This window comes from Vanellus vanellus (assembly GCF_965231255.1).
Source record: "Vanellus vanellus genome assembly, chromosome: 1".
Taxonomy (NCBI): domain Eukaryota; kingdom Metazoa; phylum Chordata; class Aves; order Charadriiformes; family Charadriidae; genus Vanellus; species Vanellus vanellus.
Genome location: NC_138905.1, coordinates 206,481,641 through 206,505,864, shown reverse-complemented (window position 1 = coordinate 206,505,864; position 24,224 = coordinate 206,481,641). Strand labels below are relative to the sequence as shown.

Sequence of the window (24,224 nt, the reverse complement as noted above, 5' to 3'; positions counted from 1 at the left end):
ATTCAAAACCCAACTGGACATGACTGGGCAACCTGCCATAGGTGACCCTGCTTTAAGCAGAGGGTTGGACAAGATCATTTCCAGACATCCCTTCCCACCTCAACCAGTCTGTGATTCTTCAATGCATAAAAATTTTTCATTTTTGGGGAGGGAATCGTCTTTCTTCATATACTAGGTACAAGTGGAAATACTGTATTACCAAACCAAACTGATTTATTTATTCTTTGTTTGGTAAAAGGCTATGACTATGACAGTGGATCGAAAGATTTGACAGAATTGTATTGATACGATGGGTGGTTCTCCAGACTACCTTCATCTTGGAGGGGGTAAACTGTTTTTAGACTGAGAGGAGAGAGCTCATCTCAGTGCATCAGCTACTTGACAAGATACTCTCCAAACTCAAACACAGAACAAAAAGGTTAAGATGTCTGCTCTTACTACTTACCTAACAAGATGCAATGAATAAGTTAAGGGTTTTTTCTTATGTCATCACCCTTTACATCAAAATATTTGAAAGGTACCCAGTTTTGTTCTCTTCCTACTGGTTCTGAAACTGAAATTCTTTCAGCTGAAGCAGAAATCTTTTGTCAGCTTAAAATTTCAGCATCTAATACAGTAACTGTTATTACATAACTAGGTTCGTTTTTGTTAAAGCATGTTTGTGCCACAGCAACTTCTATAAGCAATACATAAATGAGGTTTTGAAACTCAGTTTCAAAAATCAAGTTTTATAAATTCAGTTTTGAAATATCTTTTTTGCTACTTATAAACAAATTTCAGACCAAGTCTTAAGTCAAAACAATTTTTGAAGATAGTCTAAAACCTCAAATACTCCCTTCCTACTATTCATGGCAGAATATTTACTGGTTTGGAAATCCCATTTCTTGAAGAACTCTTTGAAAAAGAAATGCAAAATCGAATTTGCACTTTAAACACTTCAGGCAGATTTTCAAGGCCCGTCAATGAATGACCAAATAAATTATGAATGTTATGTATTTCAGCATATTTGACCAAGGCTATCAATAAACAAAGTTAAAGTTCCTGGAATGAGAGACCAGAATACTAATTTCTGCATTTCATTAGCTGTTGCACTGGAGTCCCTCGGAGAATAAGTACAAATTGGACATCTGTTGAATTCGCATTACAGCAGCGTGACTGGGGAACGCACTCCAGAAACGAGCAAGGGAAATCTTAAATGAATTTGCAGGGAAGTATTTTTACAGCTGTTGCAGATCTTAAAATCAGCCAGACGAAGATTCTGTGTTCTTCAAAAATGGGAAGAAGAATGTTTAAAAAATACATTTTTCTTAAAAAAGGTAACGGTGATTTCTTGAATGACCTCGGGATTCATATACCTTTTCAGCTGAAGAGACGGAGCTACTTTACATGTTGCAGATTCATAAAAGCTTTCACTTATGTGAGCACAAGGACAAACTGATAATGTTAGCTAGCCAGGAGTGATAAAGGTACATAGCAATGCCAGATGTGAGGAGCTTTATGCCATCCTTGAACACTTAGCAATCGCTGAGCTGCTGTCTACGTGGTGTATTCAGTGCATTTCTGAAGGGCAAAAAAATGTCTCCTCCACCCATTAAATATGTCCTTGTTCACTGTGCACAAGAGAACTGCTTCTTTTGTTAGGAAACATCTCTTTTGACTGCCTTTTTTTAGAAAGGGAAAGGAAGGGAAGGGAAGGGAAGGGAAGGGAAGGGAAGGGAAGGGAAGGGAAGGGAAGGGAAGGGAAGGGAAGGGAAGGGAAGGGAAGGGAAGGGAAGGGAAGGGAAGGGAAGGGAAGGGAAGGGAAGGGAAGGGAAGGGAAGGGAAGGGAAGGGAAGGGAAGGGAAGGGAAGGGAAGGGAAGGGAAGGGAAGGGAAGGGAAGGGAAGGGAAGGGAAGGGAAGGGAAGGGAAGGGAAGGGAAGGGAAGGGAAGGGAAGGGAAAAAAGAAATAGATATATGAATTATTTTTCTGAGTAACAAGGAGCAAACCCAAGGGGATAAATATGCTCCTCTGAAGACCTGACTGTTCCAGGTCGGTGGCATTACCGTACAGAAAAAGGCATTCATGCATGAGGACAGGCTGCAAAGCTGGGTCCCCGGTCTGTATGCTATCTGTATTTCCCTTATTAGACAGGGCATCTAGCTAGTGAAGAATTAACTTGGCAAAAATTTCATGTCCTTATTCAGTCCAAGATCCAAGCCTAAGGCAGCTTTAGCTTAACACAAGAACCTTAAATTGAAAGTTAGTCATCAAAGCTATGAAAGTTATGTTCCAGATGCATCAACAACAACAAAAAATATTGTTTCTGCCAAAGCTGCAGGAAATGCCCGAACTAACAAGGGTAGATTGAATTTCCCCATCTCGAGAGGCTTTAGGTTCCTCCAGCTGCCCTGCACACCGCAATTGGATGCTTAGCCCTGCCCTGGTTCAGGTGAGATGTGGAGCTTCAGCAGGATCTTCCTTTGCCAGTAAGGAGCAGCTTCAGTAGGACAAGCGAGGACATGTCCGCTGGAGCCAAGCCAAGCCTGCGGCGGCTGAGACTAGGACCGAGTCCAGGGGAGTGCCCTAATCTGGCTATCAGAAATGCCGTGCTGCTGTCACGCTGCTGCTGCTTCGCAAGGAAGCTGTCAGCTCTTCCAGCTCGGGGGCTCAAACTCGATTATCCCAAAATTGCACTTTGTTACTTCCCTGATGCTCCTGGGAATGACTGCTAAAATTCACAAGGAGATCTAGCATGGATGGTGTCATGTTGTGGCAATGTCTTCCAGTAAATCATGGGTTTTAGTTCATCTGAATTCTGAATAACCACTCAGAGTATCTTCTTTCAAAAGCAGTATTTATTTTTTCATCAAGATAAGACACATTACATACTGCAGAAAGTAAAAAATACTGCTAAGAAAGCTGCATTTAACTGAGATAACAAAAAATATATATAGATTGCACTTGAGAAAGTAGGCTCTATCCCAGAAGAATAAAGTAAATAGAAAGCTAGTGAGTGGTTTGAAATTAGGAATCTGTCTCAATTTCCTTTGAAAATGTATTTATTTGGGGGTTCCAATTCCACCAATAAAAATGAACCAGATTTTTTTTTTTTTAAATTTTTGCTTTTTAAGTTAAAATAGTATGTAAACAACATAATAATTATTACATAGACAAAAGAGAAAATAAAGGCATGGGAAAACATCTCTGCAATTTCTGCTAATAAATAAAAAGGAAAAGTTTTGCTGGTATTTGGTTTCACTAGGGTCATCGCAGCTCGGGGCTTGGGTTTTTAGGAATTCTTCCTAGTTCACGTGTACGTTGTCACCCCACACTGCGACATAAAGCCCACCCTGGGCTCTCCCGTGCTGGCCGGGAGCATGCTGTCTGCGTGGCAGGCAGCAGCACGAAGCAGTGAGTGCTTCCATTCATTACTCAGTGTCCCAGGAGAACTACTTCAAATTTTGTGACAAGTTTAGCCTATATTTAAGAAAGTAAACCCAACATTAAGCAAGAGGATAATCCCTATTATACCAATCTCTTTTTACTTTACAGCTGAATTTGTCTGCTGGACCCTGGCATCCACTGCTGCCTGTATTTAATTCAGTTAGCTAAACTATTAGCTAGTTCAGTCTTTAAAATGAGTATTCGTATCATCTACCTTTGTGTATCTCACTTGGATGCCCAAATCAGATTTCTGATCTTTCTACATAGTCAAAAGAAAGAAAGAAAAGCTCCCACGTTGGGTGATTTCAACCTGGGGGCTAAGGCACACTTTGGAAGAGCCTCTCTCCCCCAAGTGCCCGTAGCGGTAACTCAGCCTCCCAGACAAGGCTGGATCCCCCAAATTATGAGGCGTAAATACCTCTCCCAACAGATGGAAGTTGGGGTGGAGACCGGGTGAGCAGGCAGAGGTGTGTGGGAGACGCCAGGCGCACTGGATGCCCAGGGGTGGGAATCAAAGGACCACTCAAAGCTAAAGCCACATGAAACTGATGCTTCCTACAACCAATGCTAAGTATAATTTGGGCATAATTCAGTCAGGAATATACATTGGAGTGCACTGTCTCAAAACCAATCAGTACTGCCAAGGTCTCGCATGCAAATTTCTTCCAAAATTAGCTGAAAATTATGGAAGGATAGGGTCAACCTTGTTATTAAGACAGAGATGGAAAAAGAATGAAGTTTTCTTTAAACAGTCCTGAACTATGAAACGAAGCTGTCAATCTTTGGTTACAGTGCTGTTCTTTTTATGTGAATTGCTTTGAAAAATGATGAATCACTTCCCAAGTCAGCATTCAGGAGCATTTTTAAATAGACATCTGGGAGCCAGAGAGGAAAAATTAATATAAATAATAAAAAACCCACACTTTTTGAATCTCAAAGGTTAAAGTACAGGAAAGAACGTAATACAACATTTCTAAGGGATGTTTCGGTAAAGTTTTGCTAAAATTATAAAAGAGCACTTATAAAATACTTGAGCTGATAAAGAGGGTAAGTCAGAACATTAGACCACTTTTGTAACAAAATTGTAGGTTGCTAAAACATATCGGCTTGAAGGCTCTCAATATTATATTATAGTACATGCCAGTTTCCACTAATTATTAACACACTACTGTCAAACTACTTCGCTCTTTCAGAGACAGAAACACAAGAGGCAACATAAACAAGATGAATTGATGCAGCCTATGTCTGCTATTAAATATAAAATCTCAGCCATTAAATGTGCTGCCCCATTCCCTCTTTTGCATTCATGATCAAAACTCCAATCCTTTGCCAGACTTAAGTCCACCTGTATTCTACACTTTTGGAGCAGCATTTAAAATCCTTTAAAGCTAGTTTGGAAGGATTTTTTGTTTCCCTTTTCAGCTAGAGCACTTTCATAATATTTTAAAAGGCATGGAAGCTATGCTGTAGCTTTTAAAGTGCTTATTTTATTATGAGGTGGTGTTTATAATATTCTTTTGGAAGTTAATAAATGATGCACATTTTCCATGACAGACAGACATTGCTTAATGAGTTAATATGCCTCAGCAAAATGCAATCAAAAAGAAATTCACTGTCAACAGTTTAACCATGGCAATACACAGAGCTGAAATGAGACAACTAACCTCAGATAACTAAGATTAATGCATATATGACGCAGTTATAATAATCCATATTTAAAACAAACAAACAAACAAACCCCAAACCAAATAACGATAATTAAATCTCAAGCACAGTTTCGTTTCCCAGTAACACAACTGCAAAACAAATCAATATTTTCAACAAACAAGTGCCCTATCTTCATCGCCTGCATGGGGGAAACACGGCACTCCTCGCACTGCAGCGAGGAGGATACAAGGGGAGGGCTGTCTCTCTCTTTTCGTGTCGGGGGGGCTCCTCCTGGGCAACTGTGGGCAGCTCTGGGCAAGGGGCAGGAGTCCAGACCACGTAGGTAGAGACCAGAACCAGCCCCAGCCCACAGGGGTTTACCCGGGGACCTGGTGGCAGCCCCCTCATGCAGAAGCGCCTGGGTGATGGCTCCTGTGGAGTCACCGTGGCAAAAGTACCAGCCTCCGCACTCCCCTACCACCACCAGCGTCCCGGCTTATGCAAAGCATCTACTAATTTCAGCACACGATTTGCTTGAGTACAAACAGTGAGATTTGACTTTACTGGTGTGTTATTTCATTTAGTGATGGATTTTCCTCGTCATATCTCACTCTGTTGGGCCAGAACACTGGGAAGTTCCCCTCTCAGAGAGGGTCAAACCATTGTACACCGATACAGGCTCAAATTCTCTCTTCATTTACACCCACAAAACCCTACTGACTGTCAGGACAGCTGAGCAGGTAGAAATGGCAGCAGAATTTGAGTGTAGGAACTGGTGAGGGAGAAACAGAAACACAATGCTATTTCATTGCCAGCTACCACAAATACCTGCGCAACTGCTGTTTAATTTCAGTGGGCATTGTGTGCCTAAGGACTACCAGTGAGCTTTGAAAATCTCAACCCTCAGAATCTAGCTACAGATAACCATAATCCTATATTCTTGGATGCTGATACATAAATCTATGATATACCTGTTTAGCTGCCATGGCATTAATCAGCACAGCTATGCTGAAACACAGCGATCATTTTTGCTAATGGCAAAGGCAGGCTAGTAGCAAAGTTCAAATGATTAGTGAGTAAAGGTCCTCAGAGCAATCCTGCTTAAAAGTAAACGTCCGGTAAGCTGCAATTAGTGTGTCTTGTTTTTTTTCTTTTATTTATTTATTTATTTTTTATCGCGGTGGTCTTGAACTGCAGACACAATCACAACGCTCGTGGTGATCCAGCTGTATATCTACTAAGGCCATGTTGTTCCTGGTTCTGCCTTTCCTTCTGGGATGCCCAGCCTCAGGGATGAATTTCAGCACCTGAGAGGATCAACAGAAATTAATTGATTAGAAAATGCTGTAAGAAATTTGAGGATGAGACTGTTGGGGCCCTGAGGGCACCAACAGCCCTTAGTGGCCCTGACCAGCATTTAATTTGGACACATTTTTGTTTTATTTCCAGCTTCTCCTTTCCACTCTGTGACATCCTGCTGTACTGTTTGTCCTGGAGCTTTGACAGATTGGATTATTTCCTACATCAGGTATCTTTATACTGTGCAGTTCCCCAACCATGCCCAGAGTTGCTTCTCTGCATGCGAATTATCAAGTGTGTTTCCTTTGGCTCGTCTTTGGAGTCCCATACATATTTGAATTGCTCTGCCTCCTCTCTCACTTGTACAATATTTCTGCTCTAAAGAACAAGGAACTTTTTTTTTTATGCAATTTGAAATTTCTGAAGCACATATCATTAGAATTGGTCCAGAAATAAAATGGCTGTGGGAGGCAAAAGGAGATGAATGGACCTTGTGCAAAAGATGTGCCAGATCCCATCAAGTTTCTCTGGAATGTGACTTTTGTTGGCTTATGTTAAAAATCTCTGCCTCAATTTAAATAATTTCTCAAAAATTTACTGTGAATAATGTGAAAAAAAACAGGTAAACAAAAAGTTATTTCCCAGGGAAGCATGCATCATATAAGAGGCTTCTGAAAAAATTCTATATCTAGGCCAGATAACCCTGAGACCATTAAAAAAGAGGGTTGTAGGTTATAAAGAAGATGAAAAAGAGGTAACAAACACAAGTTGTTACAGAAGAAACCTTATTTTGGTATATGGAAGAAAATACTAAGAATGGTTAAACACTGGAGCAGTTTGCCCAGAGAGGCTGCAAAAACCTTGAAGACAGTAAAAATTAACAGGACACGGCCCTGAGCAACCTCATCTAACTTCAGAATTCTCCCTGCTTGGAATGGGAGATTGGGGTAGATGACCCCCAGAGCTGCCTTCCAACCCGTATTATCATATGGATCTATGATTCCTTGGAAATGGTCTTGTGGATACGTGGGAAACAGCCATAATAGTGTGTCCTATCTAATCCTCTGTGGTAGTGTAAGTATGTAAACCATGGGCTGGAAAAAGCTGAGGAGGATGGTGGCTTGCAGGGTCATGCTTTGCGAGCCCACTGTTGGAGGTTGAAACTCAGTGTAAGAGCTCATCATACCCCCACTAGCGCAGCGGCGCATGCTGAGGGGAGGAAATCCTCTGTTTTGTTTCATTAGTTTGCTGTTGATGGGCCTACAGTAGTTTAACAAAAGATATATTAATTTCCAATTTCTGCCCCAAACTCAAATAGTAGTTTGGCTTGGGCACAACAAATGAGTTAAGACTAAAAATACTTTGACTCTCCTACAGCATTTTTCTTTCCAAATCTCCCAGCACGTTGCACAGAAAGATATGCATCACTGTCAAACCAGTATAGATGGGGAATCTGAAACTGATTTGCTCAAGGCTCTGCAACACATCAGTAGAAAAAACTACCAGTGGCATTGTGTGGTCCTTTCCCTTCTGAAATCACTAATTTACTGATGGGGAGCAGGACACAGAGAAAGCAAGGCTGCAGTTCCACAGCTGGCAGTAGGCAGGTGGGCTGGTTCTGCTCTCTACGGCCTCAAGCCCTTGAGTCCAGAAACTATGCACTGGGAAGGTACTGGAGCTAACACACCTCACTTCTTGGCAAGCTGTTGTGACACACGCTAGCTTGGCCAAGTGACTGCTAGATCAGCTAGGTTTGTCTCGCTTGTTCAAAAGATGGCGAGAAGTCTGTCTTGTCTATGACATGCGAAAGCCACTGGTCAAACGGGAAGTGGGACATAAGCATCTTTAGACGTTGTGCTTTAGATGCACAGAAACTCCCACACTTCTGCCGTGAATAACAGGCCCCCTAATTAACAGATCACACTGTTACTCAATTAATAATCCTCTATTTTTTATGAAGTACTTTCTGTGCTTTGACATCGCAATACCATACATGAATTGAGATGGTCTCAGGAAGGAGAGGGAATATGGGGCTGCATACCAGATCAACAAAGTATTAGCAACTTCAACAGAATTAGAAAGTCCCCAAAAGTAAGTGTGAATGAAAGCTTAACCAAGGATGCTGTGCAGAGCGGGTGGGGAAGGGCAGGCAGGTGAGCAGCCGCGGGATGAGACCATTCGTCCTCTGCCATTAATGCCTGGGGGGTAGGAAGGCCATGGGATGTAACAAAAGTGATAAGCACTGAACACAGTCTAGTATTTTGTCCTCCCTTTTGTGATAAAATTTATGTAGTACCGAGAGGAAGGACTGTGCCTAAGCAAGGTACAGACATGTTGCTTTAACATGTTGGGAAGATATAATTACTTTTCCCTGTTAGAAATGTCTTTTTTTTTTTTTTAAGCAAAAAACTATAATGGATTTGACTTGATTTCAAACACTGACTGCCTCAATATATACAATAAATCCTGATGGACACCAGGACAATTCACTGTACCGCATTGTCATCCAAAACACAGAGGAACTGAACCCAATCAGATTGCTGCAATTATTACATAGCTGAAAATAGACCGCATCTTCAAAGATGCTCTTTTTAAGAAAACATACTTTTAAAATCAAGTACAGCTGCTGACGCTGAACCCATGATAAAATTCTGTATTTAAAGAAGCCTTTCATCAAAATCTGACAAATTCAGATGACTGGCACTTTGCAAGATCATGGGTAGGTAGATCTGCTTTTTTCAATTGAGAGCAAATGAAAGTATGCAGCGCGATGAGAGCAAAGATGTGGGCTGTATTTAAGCTAGCAGACCTCCTGACAGCTTGGGGATTTTCCCTGTGTTTTATATTAAGAAACATGAGCACAGTATATGGGCTTTACTGATAAGAGTAGAAAAATGAATTGGCAGGCGCTTCCCCAGACAAGATGGGAAAGCGGTGTTTGAACACAGCTGAAATTGGACTGCTTTAATAGCTGATCACAGAACTGATGTTCAAAGCTCTCCGTTTAGCTTCCATTTAATAGTTTTAGTTTCAGCTAAATACAAGGGAATTGAAAAGAATCAGGAAGTAAGGCCATTTCTGGTGACCACAGTAGTTGAAAGGAAACCCTTTATTCTGAAAATAGCTGCTGTTTATTCATTACATGGTCAGGCTCTTAAAGGTGAGGAACTACTGAATTAATGAAAACACTTCAAAGAAATTTTGTTCAGGACACTTTACTGCTCCTTTTTTGATAGGATCAGTAGCTGTAAGAAAATATGGATGTGAGGAAGGTCTGGAATACTCAAAAGGTTTATTTTGTGGGGGCAAAAAAGAAGAATAACCTTGCAGTTTTCAAATTAAAGGAGCAATGTTTGTCACTACTGATCAAAATGAGGTGCCTCAGCTGTTCAGATCATTGCCTCACAAAGAGTATATAACTACAGCCATATCCCCCTCATCAAACACTGAGTTAATTACGGTCATAAAACTATTAAAGCAATAAAAAAAAAATATAAATCAAGACAGAGGACTTAGCTTCTGAGCTGGATTTGGTGTTTATAGGTAATACAAGAAAGGGTATCAGGGCCTTGTAGCATTTCTTGTGCAGACAGCTCCACAGGAGCACACCAGTAAGCTGGATGGCATTTTACTTTGTAGATATGCCTGAGCATCTGAGAGGTTTCAAGGTGAGGTGACTGTGGCCACTGCATAATTTTCCTGGGGGTTAGCAGGGAAGAAATATAAAGAAAATGCTTACATGCATTTCCTTGCCAAGAATCTTGCTCATTGATCATGCATTGAATTTGGATGCCAGCTTCTGAAAGACTCTTTAAATGAGAGAGCAAAGGCATCACAAAAACCAATACCTGGAAGCTGAAGTCGGAAAAACTCAAAATGGAATTAGGGTACACTTGTCTAAGGCCAGCTCATCGCCTGGAGAGCCCTCCAAGGAACCGTGGGGTTTCCAGTCTGTTTGAGGACATGAGAAAACGGCTGGCTTTCCAGAAAGTATACAGTACAAGTTTGGGTCTTGCTTTGGGGGCAGCAGGGTGCTCTCCAGTGGCCTGTGGAGCACAAGAGCTCAGGGGTAACAGCCCGGTGGCCCCTCTGATCTCAGCAGGTCTGTAAGAGCACTTCATGATCAGGGGCTGAGGACAGCAGAGTGGTGATGACTGCTGGGGAAAGGACCCAGCTGGAGATAACCTGACCCATACCCAGCATTTCTCCAGTAGAAGCAGCAACAAAGAGGTGACCTCACAGAACAATTCACCTGAAGCACCCGCTTCTGGTGGGGCTAGCTCTGATAACTAGGAAAGGAGCCCAAAGGCCGGACTGGCGGCTTTAGATGGCTAGAGCCAGATAAGGTGAAGCACTGCCTCCGGCATTTGCTGGTGGTCCTAGCCATGTATCATTTACCTTTGAAGGCAGGCAACATTTAGCCGTGACAGTCCACGGTGGCCGATTTTTGTTTTAGTGACAAGCAAAGAGTAACAGGAAACTCAGTCATCACTTCTTAAAGTAATAAAAAAAGGGTATCCAGTTGCTCATAGCCATTTTTACTTATTTTCATTTACTTTATTTATTAGAAATAATAGTAACATTCTTTGTTAAATTCTTGACCAGTTTAAACACTAATAGAAATCCAAAGGCTCGCTCAAAAATCAGCTCTTTTTTTTTCTGATTAGCTTAAGAAGATAATCAATAAGACAATCAATAACATGACTATGGCTTACCAAATATCTGGTTAGCTTCATATTCCAGTGACAGAGGATGGAGAGCAACTCTGGATGCTATTTTAGATAGTGAAATTTGTACTTTGCAGAATTTATTTTAAAATCCTGTTATGCAGCATTATCTAATCTCCTTCTGCTCATCTAAAAATACCATCATTCTAGCATGCAAACCAAATTATATTTGTCTGAGATTCATGAAAGAGGAAGCACCGAAAGTGCACAACATTCAACACAGATCCAAGTTCCGATACAGATGAAAAATCTTACGCCGCAATTTTTGAAAGTTATCTAATCCAAAGGTCACACACAGTTTAGCTCTGCTCTGAGCGTAAGAAATCATGCATTATGGGAATGTGGTTCATAATTTAGCATAAGAACCTTTATTCTAGTAGGAACACTGCCTAAAATAACGACACAGACCCAAAGCTGTACCCTTTCTTGCCAGAGATAATTACAGGATATCAAGAACAAGAAAAAAAGAGTTCATTTGCTTATCAGCAGTAGCATTCAAACTAAGGGATTATTAAATGTAGATGGGATTATTGATTCTATTTTTTTTTTTTATTTGTATGAATAAGAAAAACCTGGTTTTAACACAGCAAACTTGGGGAAAAAAGTTAACTGGCTTAAAACTCAGGCATCTAAAACAGTCACTAAAGCTATGATGTTTTTGACATATGTGACATCAACGAGACCCTCAATTTTGGTGATCTTGTCACGCATTATGGCTCCATCTATTGCTTTTTCACTGACCAGCCACAGGTGTTCCCCCTTCCCAAATTGCCTCTCTGCCCAGGCATGTATCACAGGATGTCTCACTTGCTTAACTTCCAGATGTCATCCCAAGAACTTTCATTTTCATCTAGTAAAAAATGAACCTTTTTTTTCTCACTGCACCTCTGTGCTCTCTGCCCGTCCCGTGACCTAGCGGTCATTTCTGATTCATTCCATTTCCTTGTATTTGCATTCCAAATAAATCCCGTTGCTGCTTCTTCCATAATATTTCTATGCATTAACTCTTTTATCAGATTAATTCAGTGTCTTTATTGCCATAACAACCTTTTATCTCCTTTATACATGTACTATCAACTCCAGGACATAGAACAATCAGGCCATACTGCTTGCACACTGGTTTGATGACACCAGCTCTTTTTAACCCCTTAGCAAATTTCCTTTGTTGTATCAGCAGCATTTGTATCAGTTTTGTCCAGTTATCTTATGTTTCCCTGGGTAAAGACAGAGTGAGTATTATTATCTGCCCTCTCAAGTGCCTCCTTAAGGTTTGCTTCTCATTTATTTGAAAAAAAAGAAAGAAAGAAAAAAAAAGAAAAGAAAAAAAAAACCACAACACCAAATTGTATGTTACATTTCTTAACTCCATTGAAACAACTCCGCTGTCTTGCTGAAGTCCCATATCACCTTTTTATTTTCTCCCCTGCTCCCCTGTTCTTTTCTCCCCAATAATATTCCCTGCTGTCCTGTTTTCCCTTTACAATGTTGGGTTCCGTTAAAGCTGTTTCTAAGCCTCAGCAACTTGTGCACAGACTTAGGATTCCGAAGGTACTCTGAGGTGCCTGCTACCTCTCAGGGCAGCAAGAGGTTGTGAAGAAGCCACCCTAACGCTAATCTAAACCTTGTCCTTGAGAATTAATTGCACGTATGTCCTGTGAAGGCACCAGACAAGCTCCAGTCAACACGAAACTTGAATGGAAGTATAACGCTTCAAAAAGAGGGGGATGGGAGGAAGGAAGAAGCACCATAAGACACTGAAAAATGCATCAGTCTTTACAGGAGAGACAAGTAGGTAAAGATGCAATCAGCTTTCACCACTGCTTTTTTCTTTATATGCCTTTCGGCTGTGTTGCTCAGCACTGTGTTTGTGGAGGTTTATACACTCTGACAAATTCTAGTTGCTACCTTAAGAGCATTTATTCCTCACGGAAACTCATTTCACATCTCATCAGTTACAGCAATGAGATGGGGAAACTGATTTCTCGTTTCTCTGAGGTACGTGCGTGCTGGGCGGATGGCACAGCCGCAGACCCAGCTGAACTGAGTCCTGGCCTGAGTTCCCCCACACCTCCTCTGGGCTGGGGCACCTCCAGGTTTAGAACCTCCCCCCTCTTTAAAGAGCAGCCCCAGGCTTTTCCAAAGAAATGTACTGCAATGGAAAACATGCTTTCATTTCAGCTCCCCTTTAGCAAGTTAGACAGCAGCAGACGTGAGCATTTGATTAAGGTGCGCTGCATCCACTTCCATGTATTGCTTTGTCCTGCCCTTGCACGGAGCGCTGCGACTTAACTCAGTGTCACTTATGGCAGACTGTGCCTGAGAGACGTTTTGAGATGCTGCCAGCGCTTGGCCTGTTGGGTTTGCAGGGTCCGTGACACTATGTGGTAAAGTCACGAGAATTTGTCCGTGAGCTCTGGTCTCAAGCAAACCCAGAAGCCGTGGAAAACCACAGAGCATCACAAGACTCCTGCAAAAAAAAAACCAACAACCAACAACCACCCATAAAACTATCTGTTTACTCAAGTTATGAACCCATTTACTTTTGGAAACTGCTGAGTATTTTGGTAAAGTTATGGCAAACTTCCAGGTCATAAAAAAGACCCGGGGTCTCGTTATTAGCGTTTCCCAGGGCAACGAAGAAAAAGATACCCCTTGCTGTGGCATTCTCATTTTCTCATTTTCCCTGCTGTCACATTACTTCTTAAAATTGGACGTGCTAGGGAAGAGCTGTACAGTCTGTTCGGGGAACTGGAGCAGCACTCACAGCTTAGGGAAATTAGAGGCTACACGTGACAGCTATTAGTCCTGCCATACTCGGAGAGGGTGCTCAGTGATGAGTAGAGTGTGAGGCTTTGAATTGAGGAACTCAAGGGGAACTCAAAAACATTAAGAGCATAAGGAGAAGATAACCTTGAAATCCCTCTCTGGACTAGAAGCTTCTCTCTCAACAAACTCTCTGGGCATTAGTGTCCCCACAGCTGCCAGCATGCAGCTACTCCGGCATGGCAAGGAACCAGCTACAAAGCCAAAAAGGAGCCTAACGCTTCCGGAAAATTTCCCTGTCTGTCTCACCCAGAAATACAGGGTGGCTCAGAAATGCCAGACAACTTTTAAGTGATTTTGTTGCATTTTTACTGTTGAGGAGAAGCATATCCACGTGAAGGACAAATAGCTCCGGTGGGTCCAGGAGATCAATAGATGAAGCTCCAGGACAGCGGTTAGGCAAAATCAGCCTGGAAGTCTGCAGGACTCAGTTCTAGCTGCTACAAACACCTTCTTTGCTCCACCACCTTATACTTCCTTCTGGCGTCTTTTGCAAGTAAATCAAAGTAATTGAGACTTGTGTTTGAATCTGGCCTGCGTTCTCCTGCAGCAGAAGGCAGAGATTTTAAACCAAATTAGCAACACTGGGGATTTCATAAAGTGTGAAGCTCTGTCCTTAGTTATGCAACTAAGGGCATTTTGGTTAAGGTTAGTGGGTTTCAAACTGACTTCAAAAAGACTAAACCGGCTCCATGGTTCTAAAACCAGAATGTTGAGAGGCCGCTCCTCAGTGCCTTTACTGACAGGCATTTAAATAAAATTAGAGTTAAGCAAGAATAAAGAATAAAACTGATTAGCTGTGCGTGGCTAATAATAATAATAAAGTGGAAAATATTGGACTGAAATTAATGGACACATCTTTAGTATGTCATACGTGAATTTATCTGCACGACTTCCACTCATGTTAATGGGAGACACTTGGCTAAATTTCTGCTCAGTGAGCTGTTAATTCATCCCTAAGGGATTAAGTTTAAATTTAAACTTACAAAAGCCATTTAATGTTAAAGCTGAAATGCTGCCTTGAATTCATACGGTTTTCAGAGAACAAAGGAGTACTGAAAAAAATTAGCAGTGATGTATTAGAATGAATATGGAATTTCCTGAATTTAGTGATTAATTTGGGCCGGCCATGACCATCCTGGTTCTGACCAATTCCTGGTTAGTGTGATGTTCTGGTGTCCCAGCACCAGACACTCCCAAAAACCTGACAAAAAATAAGTGCTTGATGTTTAAATCAGCATTTTTTTTCTAACTCCTGTCAATAGTTGGCTTATGTTCTGATACAGACGTCACCCAGGATTCTTTAGTTTATATTTTATTTCTAGTTCTCTCAGAATCCTTCTGAATTATGCACCACTCATATTTAAGGGTTGAAATTCCATATAGATTTACTGTGCAAAAAGATCAAGTTCCTTTTTATCGTTTTAAATTAGTTCCCTTTCAATCTCTCTCTTGTTCTTTTCTTAAGGAAAAGAATATTTAGGAAGACCTAATTTTCCTTTAGGTACTGTTCACTATTTTCTACCTTTCACTGTGTTCTCTCAGTTCCATTTTTTTCTAAATGAAATTATCCAAAACTCTTGAGACACTTTCCTTACAAATGCTTTTGATGTGCATCTTCCCCTGTATCTCTCTTGATGCATGTTTTGTGCTTCCATATATCTTTTCTACTCCTGCCTGTATCCTTCTAAGCACCAACGGTCAAAACCCAGTATAAGCATCCCACCAATTTATCCAGGCCATAATATTTACCGTGTTTTTACCTGTTTACCTCTATTCCTACAGAAGACTGTCACTTGTCTTTTTCCTATCATCACTGCACTAAACAACTGTTTTCCTGAAGCTCTTTATGGTGATTCATTACTTGACCTTTAGTGCAACTTCCACCCCCCATTTCTGCCTCCTCCCCTCACACACCCAGTGTTATATGAGTAAATAGTTGAGACTACTCATCCTAATGCGTGCTGCTTTTCTAAACTGGATTTATAAGTAGTTACATAGACCTTCTGAACTCCCTCGCAGCCTGCTCTGCTGTTAAAATACATTATCTCCTGTGCTAGCTGTCATTCTTGCCACCTCTCTGTTCACCTCCCTCCAGATTGATCATAGATGAAATAACACTTAATCCATGCGCTGGGGGCACCCACAGATAGCCACTGCCTATGTAGAAAATTGCTCATCTCTTCCACCTTTTTGCTCTTTCTCTCTTAACCAGCTTTTAATCCGTGTCTGATCTTGTCTGGTTGACTGTTCGCTCTCTGAAGAAGGTACCAGGTCTTTTAGCATTCCTGCACAATGTTGTGGTGCTGTATAAATATTTATTCATACATAAGACATTCTGAGTTCATTTTATCAGCTCATAGTCATCTAGGTGTTTTATAACTATTAATTTTTTTCCAATTAACTTTTCTACCACTGAGATAAGGCTTCCCGCTCTGTAATTACCAGGGTCAGCCCCTGCATCTTATTTAAAATTAGATAAAATATTAACTATTCTCTAGTCCTAGCTGATGTGGAGTACGCTGTATTCTGCAGTTATTTCTGAGAAAAAAATCTCTTACCTTGGAAAAGAGTAACCACATTGCTCACAGCAAGGCAAAGGTCTGACCTTCCATGGCCTTCTGCTATTGCAGCCCTAGGGTCTCCCAAGTTAACGCCTTTATGGCATGAGCCCACATCACATCTAGATTTAAAGTCCATAAAGTTCATTTTCACTTGAGACTTAAGCCAAGTGGTAAACTGGGCTCTTACAAGAGTTATGTGTCAGAAACTAAGTCAGCATGGCATGCAGCTACCTACTTGCAGACAATTGAAAGGATAATACCACGTAACCTTCCTAGATACGGTCACTTTAGTGAACATTGTTCACGTCTGGTTCTGAAAATACTGATTTAGAGGCAAAAATATAAAATGCTCTTTCCTTGGTTTTTTGTTGTTTTTTTTTTTTTTTCCTTTCTAAATGTCTTCTGAATGGATTAAAAATAAATATAATGGAATTTATTCTTATGCAAAAATTTTGCCTTCCTAAAAAATTGCCACGTGGGAAAAAAGCTAAGGCTGAAAAATTCAGCTGCTTTCTACAGGTCTAAATCTGGAAGACAACAGAGTTTACCAGTGACTTAATTGTCATTCCCAAGAATGGGCATAAATTTAAAAGATATAGTGCAAAACAAGAGGAAGTGCAGTCAAATGTCTCAAGGAACACGTTTCTGTGTTACTACAAAGAATATTTCCAGTGGTATACACATTCACGTTGTATCAGTCCTTTGCTGGGAAAAATCAGTCCAACGTAAGCCTCATTCTTGCAACAAAGTTCCTTAGGATGCTGTGGTAGCATCCACACAGACAGGTGGCAAAAGTTCTCTCTAACTTCTTCTAAATTAACTTACCCATAAATACCTGTTATCACCCCTTTCTCCCACATATATAACCTCCTTCCACTCCGCTCATTCACCACTTCCAAATGCAAATCGCTGGGCGATGTTGTGGCATTAACGACATTACTATTAAACTTCTGTAAAATCAGGCCTTCCTGCAGGTTGGCTGCATGGGTGTGTGTCTCTCTCTACGGGTTACTGCAGTGGAAGGTATGAATGCTGCTCCATGAGGTACCAAGCTAGTATCTAGCACGGACAGCAAGAGCAATGCCGTTGTCTAAGTCTAGACTCCACCCTAAGGCTACCCGAACCTGTCTGGGAGCCTAAGCAGATCCTCCACCTCAGGAAGAGTGGTGATCACAGGGGGCACTTATTTAAACTCTCTGGTCTCTCTCAAATGATCGTGTCTTTGCCTATGACACTCCACTGCGGTCAGTGATTTTTGCCCCTTGATTTTTGCACTGCAGATCCAACATGATAATCAATGTAAGCATGACAATATAACATGATAATGATAATATAACATGACATAGTATAATGATAGCATAACATATATAGTTATATATATGTTAGGTATATAGGTATAGTATAATGATAACAGGATAATCAATATAAGCAGCACACATGGCTCTGAGATGTTGTGGCCTTCAAAATCCACATAAGCAGTAAATATCCAAAAGAAGTATTAAAGAAAAGAAAAAGAGTGAAAATACCTCATGATATTTTTTCACTGTTTTCCCTGACACGCACGTGCAGGATTTCCAGTTTGAAGTCCCGCAGCCACAGTTTCCTCCACAGCGCTGGACAAGGAGGCAGCGGGGGAAGAAAACTACATTTGTCAGCTTCAGTTCCTCCCTTAAATTGACAGAGTAGTTTCTCGGAGTGCAGCTGTAACGTTTCACATCATCATTCAACCTGTCCAGGTCAACTGCAATGCAAAAGAAGTTTCATTAGTAAGGTTTGAGTGGGACATTCCTCTGGTTTATAGTGCTGCCCAGGCAGTCAGTAACACAAAGTGATGTGACACTGGTTGGAAAATATGTGAAGTGCAGCAGTGATTTCTGAACAGATAAACATAAACCCACCAATTTTAAATCATTACAGGTGGCCATCCATGCTCTCATCGTGCTCCCACTGACTCCCACGGCAGAGCTCACACTGGCTATAAAGGTGAAGGGAAGGCTTGCATTAAAATATTGGCCTGAAAGCTGAAGACCGGTTATTTTATTTGCTTTGTCGCTGATCTGTTGGATCCTTGGGTAAGAGATTCCACCTTTGCTACTCTCTTCCCTCCTCTGCTTATACCTGGCTTACTTAGATGTTGAGCTCTTTTTTGTTATTATGGGCATAACTCCCTTTGCCTAACTGCAGGCATACAAAAGGCAAACACTTTAAACAAGGCTCTTCCTGTGGTCAGTAGAGAAATGTCTTTGGAGAGTGATTCATCCCTTCATCACAAGGGCATTTAGGACAGGTGGCATGACTTGGCTTTCTCAAGTTGCCTGTCTGTCTGGTTTATGGATAGAATCTAGATAACTCTCTCTTAGCTGGAGAAATCAATCTAAGCAATATTAATTTCAGCTGGTAAATGCTACTATAATAGGCGTACAAATAAATGCAATTAAAACTAATGAGCTTCATTGCATGCCAGTAGTTGGTTGACGTTAAATGCCTGGTATCTCCGTGAGATGTGTCATGCAAACAAGTAGTAAAGCCAACCATAAAAATAACTTATAGACTATCAACTGTGAGTTTAAGTGCTGTTTCTAGCTTGTAAAGCTAAAACAAAACAAAACAAAACAAACCTTCCATAAATCCATTTTCCACAATTGTAACACAGATAAAAGTAACAAATTTAATGCGGTTTATTTTTTAAAGAAGTTTTCTGATTTCTTTTTCCCTTCTTTTCTGCTTTCTTCTTTTCTTTAGGATTCTGTCCACCAACTAAGTGTTCAAAAGCTCAATAATTGCTTCAGGACTGGAGGACATGAATTTGTGTTGAGTTCCCACCCCAAACAGCATTTGCTAATAGAAACATCAACAGGAAAATAGGAATGACTCAAACGAGAACTGAGATAACAATGTAGTGTTTGTGAACATATCAAGACTTTCATGCACGTGTTTAATAGCTCATCACCATCTCTGGTCCTAAGTGCATCTATGCTTGTGCTTTACTATAAACATGTGAAAATCTCCAATAAAAACACTTTATACCTCCTGTGACTCAGTCCTTGTCAGCATCACAAAGTAAATCGTGGAAAAAACGGTGATTTGTAAATATCACGCACCTTTACATTCTGGCCTGGAGATATTCACAAGGCAGATAGGCAAGAGGCAAGGGTACATAAATGTCACAAGTGCTATTATAGAAAATCATAGCAGCTTCACTTTTCTGGCAAGATGTTATCTCAGTCAATGGGAATTTAGCAGATAAATTGCGATTTTCTAGCAATTGTGATACATCTTGCCATGAAATCTCAGTGGTTCTCTCCAGAGAGCTAGCATCTCTCCAGAAGAGGTACAGATCATCCTCCTGATATAGGCACAAAATCAATGGGGCTGCTGGTATACTCATTCACTGGGAGAAAAATACACTCCGACTGTCCGGAGCCAGGACTTAGAAGTCCAGAGAATATTGATTTCTTTGTTTTAACAGATGATATTTTCTTCTTCGCTGTCATTCTCCAAAGCCACCCCTTCTCATTGCAGGCTCCCAGGCTAATTCTCACAGCAAAGTGTTTCCCACTCCTCTAAACGTTCTCATCAGGACCTTTGCCATCAGCTTTGCTTACAGATAATGCAAAGAGGTATCTGGCCGCTATTCATTTCAGCAGATTCATGTGAAGGAAAAATTAACTAAAGGAAGAAAAGGGCAGAAAATATTCTGCCTTCATGATTAATGAGATTTCTTGAGGGGAAAGCCTGGATCATCCACACTCTGGCACTACAGCAATTCGGGGGAATGGATGCTGATATGCGCAGGCTGCTATCGGGACAGGCTGGCCCGGGACTAGGATGGCATTTGCTGGTGGTGCATTTCTAGACAGAGTTGGAATAAAACGCTCAAACGCTTAATTCAGCCTTAATTCAGCTGCGGTAACATAGGAAACAAGGTTTCCAGTAACAAACTGGTCATTAAAGAGGGCCCAGACCCAGGTCACATGAACTGACATCTGTGTCCAGGAGAAGACGTCCAAGGGACTGAACAAAATTTGCTCTGGCACAGATGAAATTTCCCCTTAGGCTCAACAGTCCTCCGTCCTGCATTGAGCTGATACCTATTATCACCGCTGAGTTATCAACACAGAAATGAGTCTTTGTAACGAGACTGGCAGAGAGGGAAAGCACCGGCATTTACAGGACCAGGGTGGGGGGTCCTCCCTGCAGAGAGCAAATTATATCCATCACAGGGTTACACATATTAGCTTCAGTACTTAAGCTGCTCAATTTGAATGGCAAGGGGTGACCTGGCAAAGGGCTTTCACTGGAGGGAAGGCTTTGCTCTCCAGCCTTCAAAAGCCTAGTTTTGATGACTTTCAGAAGTCTTTGCAGGGTCTCTTAGGCTGTAGCTGAGTCAGTACTGTGGAGGGCTGTTGATTTGCTCGAAGCATAGGAGGGAATAAACAGATAATTAGGATCATTTTTTCTCTATGCGGTATGAAGGAATCAGCTATTTTCAATGAGGGCTCAACACTTTTTTTCTGGATGCATTCTTCAGGAATCCTGAAATCAACCAGTAGCAAAATACATTTTGTTTAGTGCATTTTTTGATGATGAACTATTTTTGAAAAACCTATGAGAAATTTTCCAATGGAAAATTGCATGAATTCTCCTTGGTTTCATACTCAAGGCACTCTGATCCTGACTTATTAGCAGTTTTCAGGCCCCCGAATCCCAGAGTTACCAGTTAAGATGTGAATTCTCTGCAGTTTGGCATATCTCAGGTATCAGAGTCCAGGTTGAAACGGACAAATACAATAGCAGAAAGATCTTATTTTAGTGATGCTGAAACCACGAAAATAAATATCTGCAAGCAGAGAAGAAAAGGCTAAATAAAGGGCTTAAGATATACACAAGTCATCCTCCATAAAAATTCATCTGGAGGTAAACACCTGTGCTCTTTTTTACTCTGTTCTACAGAAATCCAGTGCTTGGTGGGATAAGGTGAGCACGCGATGTCTTCTGTGAACAGTGTATACTGTATTCTGGTAGTATCACACTGACACCCAAGAACAGCTCCCATTGCCTAATTAGCTTTAGACCATGGTTTGCAGCCCCCTAACAAAAGAACACATTTTGCTCTGAACAACTCTCTCTGCTGAAAGCTTCAATATGCATTTTTCCCTGTCTTGGGATTGTTTTACTGTCTGGAGCCAGTCCATTTCCTCATCCATATAACAATGAGATTTTACAGTACAGTCAGTTTCATGCATCACTTCACTGCTGTGACTAAAATGTAACCGAGCCTTGGTGTGATTGGTGTGAAATCCTGCTGCTTTCCTTATCAAGGACCGAAACCACTGGAGTCCTTAATTTAAAACTAGAACTAAAAGGTTCTGTAGACTGGATGCAAATAACTTCAAAGTATTATTACAGAATGCCTGCATCAGAGATTCAAGTCAAGGCAGACATAAAAAGATGCGCTGGAGCAGTAAGCTGGATACTTGGGGTACAGTGTTTGCCCCCTCCTCCCCCTGAGATCCTATGCTTAAATCCGTCCTCATTTCACATAGGGCTAAGGCGTGTGCTTACCTTGAAACACTGAGGTAATCAGAGGTAAGCACTGAAATTGGGGACTACAGCTAATAGCATGTCTTATTCAGAAGGTAGAGCCTTAAAGATTGGAGAGGAGAGAAAACCTATGCTGCTGGTCACTAATTAATTTTAAAAAGACAGGCAGTCTGTTAGAGTTTCTTTTAACTCTTTATCTGTCCAAATTTATACATGGCCCTAGCTGTCACATCTAAACATTTTACACTTTTTTCATGCACCAGCCACAGACTGGAGCTGAGGTGTAAAAGATGGTAGCCACCTTGCCACAGTATTCCTACACCACACATCAAGGCCATCTACAAGCGAGGCCAGGAGGACACAGGCAGCTGCAGATCAGTCAGCCTAACCTCAACCCATGGTAAAATTAAGGAGTAAATCCACCTGAAAACAACGTCCAGGCACATGAGAGACAAGAGGGTGACTGGGAACAACCAGGATAGATTTACCAAGGGCAAACTGTGTATGACTGACCTGAGAGTCTGCTATGATCATAGCATAGAATCATAGAATCATAGAATCATAGAGTTGGAAGGAACCTCTGGAGATCATCTAGTCCAACCCCCCTGCCAGAGCAGGGACAAGCATCGTTATGGCTGGAAAAGACCTTTAAGATCATCAAGTCCAACCATTATCTAAGTCTACCAGGCCCAATTCTAAACCATGCCTTGAGCACCATATCTAGATGGCTTTTAAACACATCCAGGGCTGGCGATCCAACCACTTCCTTGGGCAGCCTGTTCCAGTCTTTGATAACCCTTTCAGTGTAGAAGTTTTTCCTAATGTCTAACCTAAACCTCCCCTGGTGCAATTTGACGCCATTTCCTCTTGTCCTATCGGTTGTAACTTGTGAAAAGAGACCAACGCCCACCTCTCTATACAACCTCTACACCCTCCTTTCAGGGAGCTGTAGAGAGCGATAAGGTCTCCCCTCAGCTTCCTTTTCTCCAATGATGAGACAATTGCCTTGCTGAGGATGGTGAAAGCAGCAAAGGCATCTGCTGATTTTTGACAGTGGTCCCAAGCATCCTTGCAGCCAAACAGCTGAGACATAATGGGACAGATGGACTACAAATTCAGTAGATAACCAGAAGGTCCAAGGGGCTTGAACAAAGTGATCAGCAATTCCAAGTACAACTGGTGGTTGGTTGCTAGCAGTATTCCCCAGGGGGTAATGCCGGGGTTAATACTGCGAAAGACCTTTCCTAATGACCTGAACAATGGAATGGTGCAAACCCCCAGCAAGTCTGTCAGTGACATCAAATTGTGGAAAGTTGTCCATGTGCTTCAGGGCTGCCTTTCAGAAGTACCTCAGCAGGCTGCAGAAATGTGCTAGCAAGAACCTCATGAGGTTCAGTGATGACAAATGGAAATTCCTTCACATGACACGCATCAGTCCAGATAGGAGAGTTCTGTTCTAGTTTGACTTTCATCCCTTTTCAGGTATGGTTTACAATTTGTAACAAAGGTTGTGCTGCTGTTTTCATTTTGACTCTTGGCTTTAAAAAATTCCTCCTGTAGAGTGTGGAATTTTTCAGAGACCTATGAATGTTTTCCACCCTTTATGCCCAGCATTCATGCTCTGTTAGCATGAAGGTGTGTGCCAGGGCTGTGTCAGGTAGAGTAGAGGTACCATACAAGCCATCAAAGACATTCAGAGCAGCGGTGTAGCTGACTTAAGCTATGGTGTGGTTGAACTTGAGTTGGAAAATTCAGTCCCATACATCTGGTAAAAAGTCACATCATCTACTGGTTAAATCACCTAAATGCACTGGCACTGACGGAATTATTCTTCTCCATACCAAATGGTGACCAAACCCTGTGACTTTTAGTCTTCAACACACATGGCTGACGGTAATCATTGTTCCACTGCACATGCTTAATGATACCACAATAAGCAGTGTGTTAAATACACCTGAAAACTGTGGAAGCTGTCCGTCTTTCTTGTGGGAGCTGGAGAGAAGATGCTGCGATTTGCTTTTACTACAGAATCACAATGCCAAGACAAACCTCTTCAATACAGCAACTATTATTTTAGAGGAATGAGAGATCGGAATTTCAGTGGGATTATAACGGTCTGCATGAAACAAGGTTCACAGTATATGGGCCTGTTATAGATGGGCAAACTAATTATCAGCTTTGGTATGGGTCAAGTA

At 41.4% G+C, this 24,224-nt stretch overlaps 1 protein-coding gene across 3 annotated transcripts in view; it reads right to left on the bottom strand.

The window, feature by feature from the left end:
* Positions 1 to 2,823: 2,823 nt before the first annotated feature.
* The window catches only part of PDGFD (platelet derived growth factor D), a 155,019-nt gene continuing 133,618 nt past the window's right edge, over positions 2,824 to 24,224 (bottom strand). For all 3 annotated transcript variants that reach the window (XM_082497045.1, XM_082497046.1, XM_082497047.1), the window contains 2 exons: positions 18,012 to 18,226; positions 2,824 to 6,379 (listed from right to left, as the gene is read on the bottom strand). In XM_082497045.1, coding sequence (XP_082353171.1) covers positions 6,245 to 6,379; positions 18,012 to 18,226 — 350 coding nt within the window. In that variant the 3' untranslated portion in view covers positions 2,824 to 6,244. The remainder of the gene's footprint in view (positions 6,380 to 18,011; positions 18,227 to 24,224) is intronic.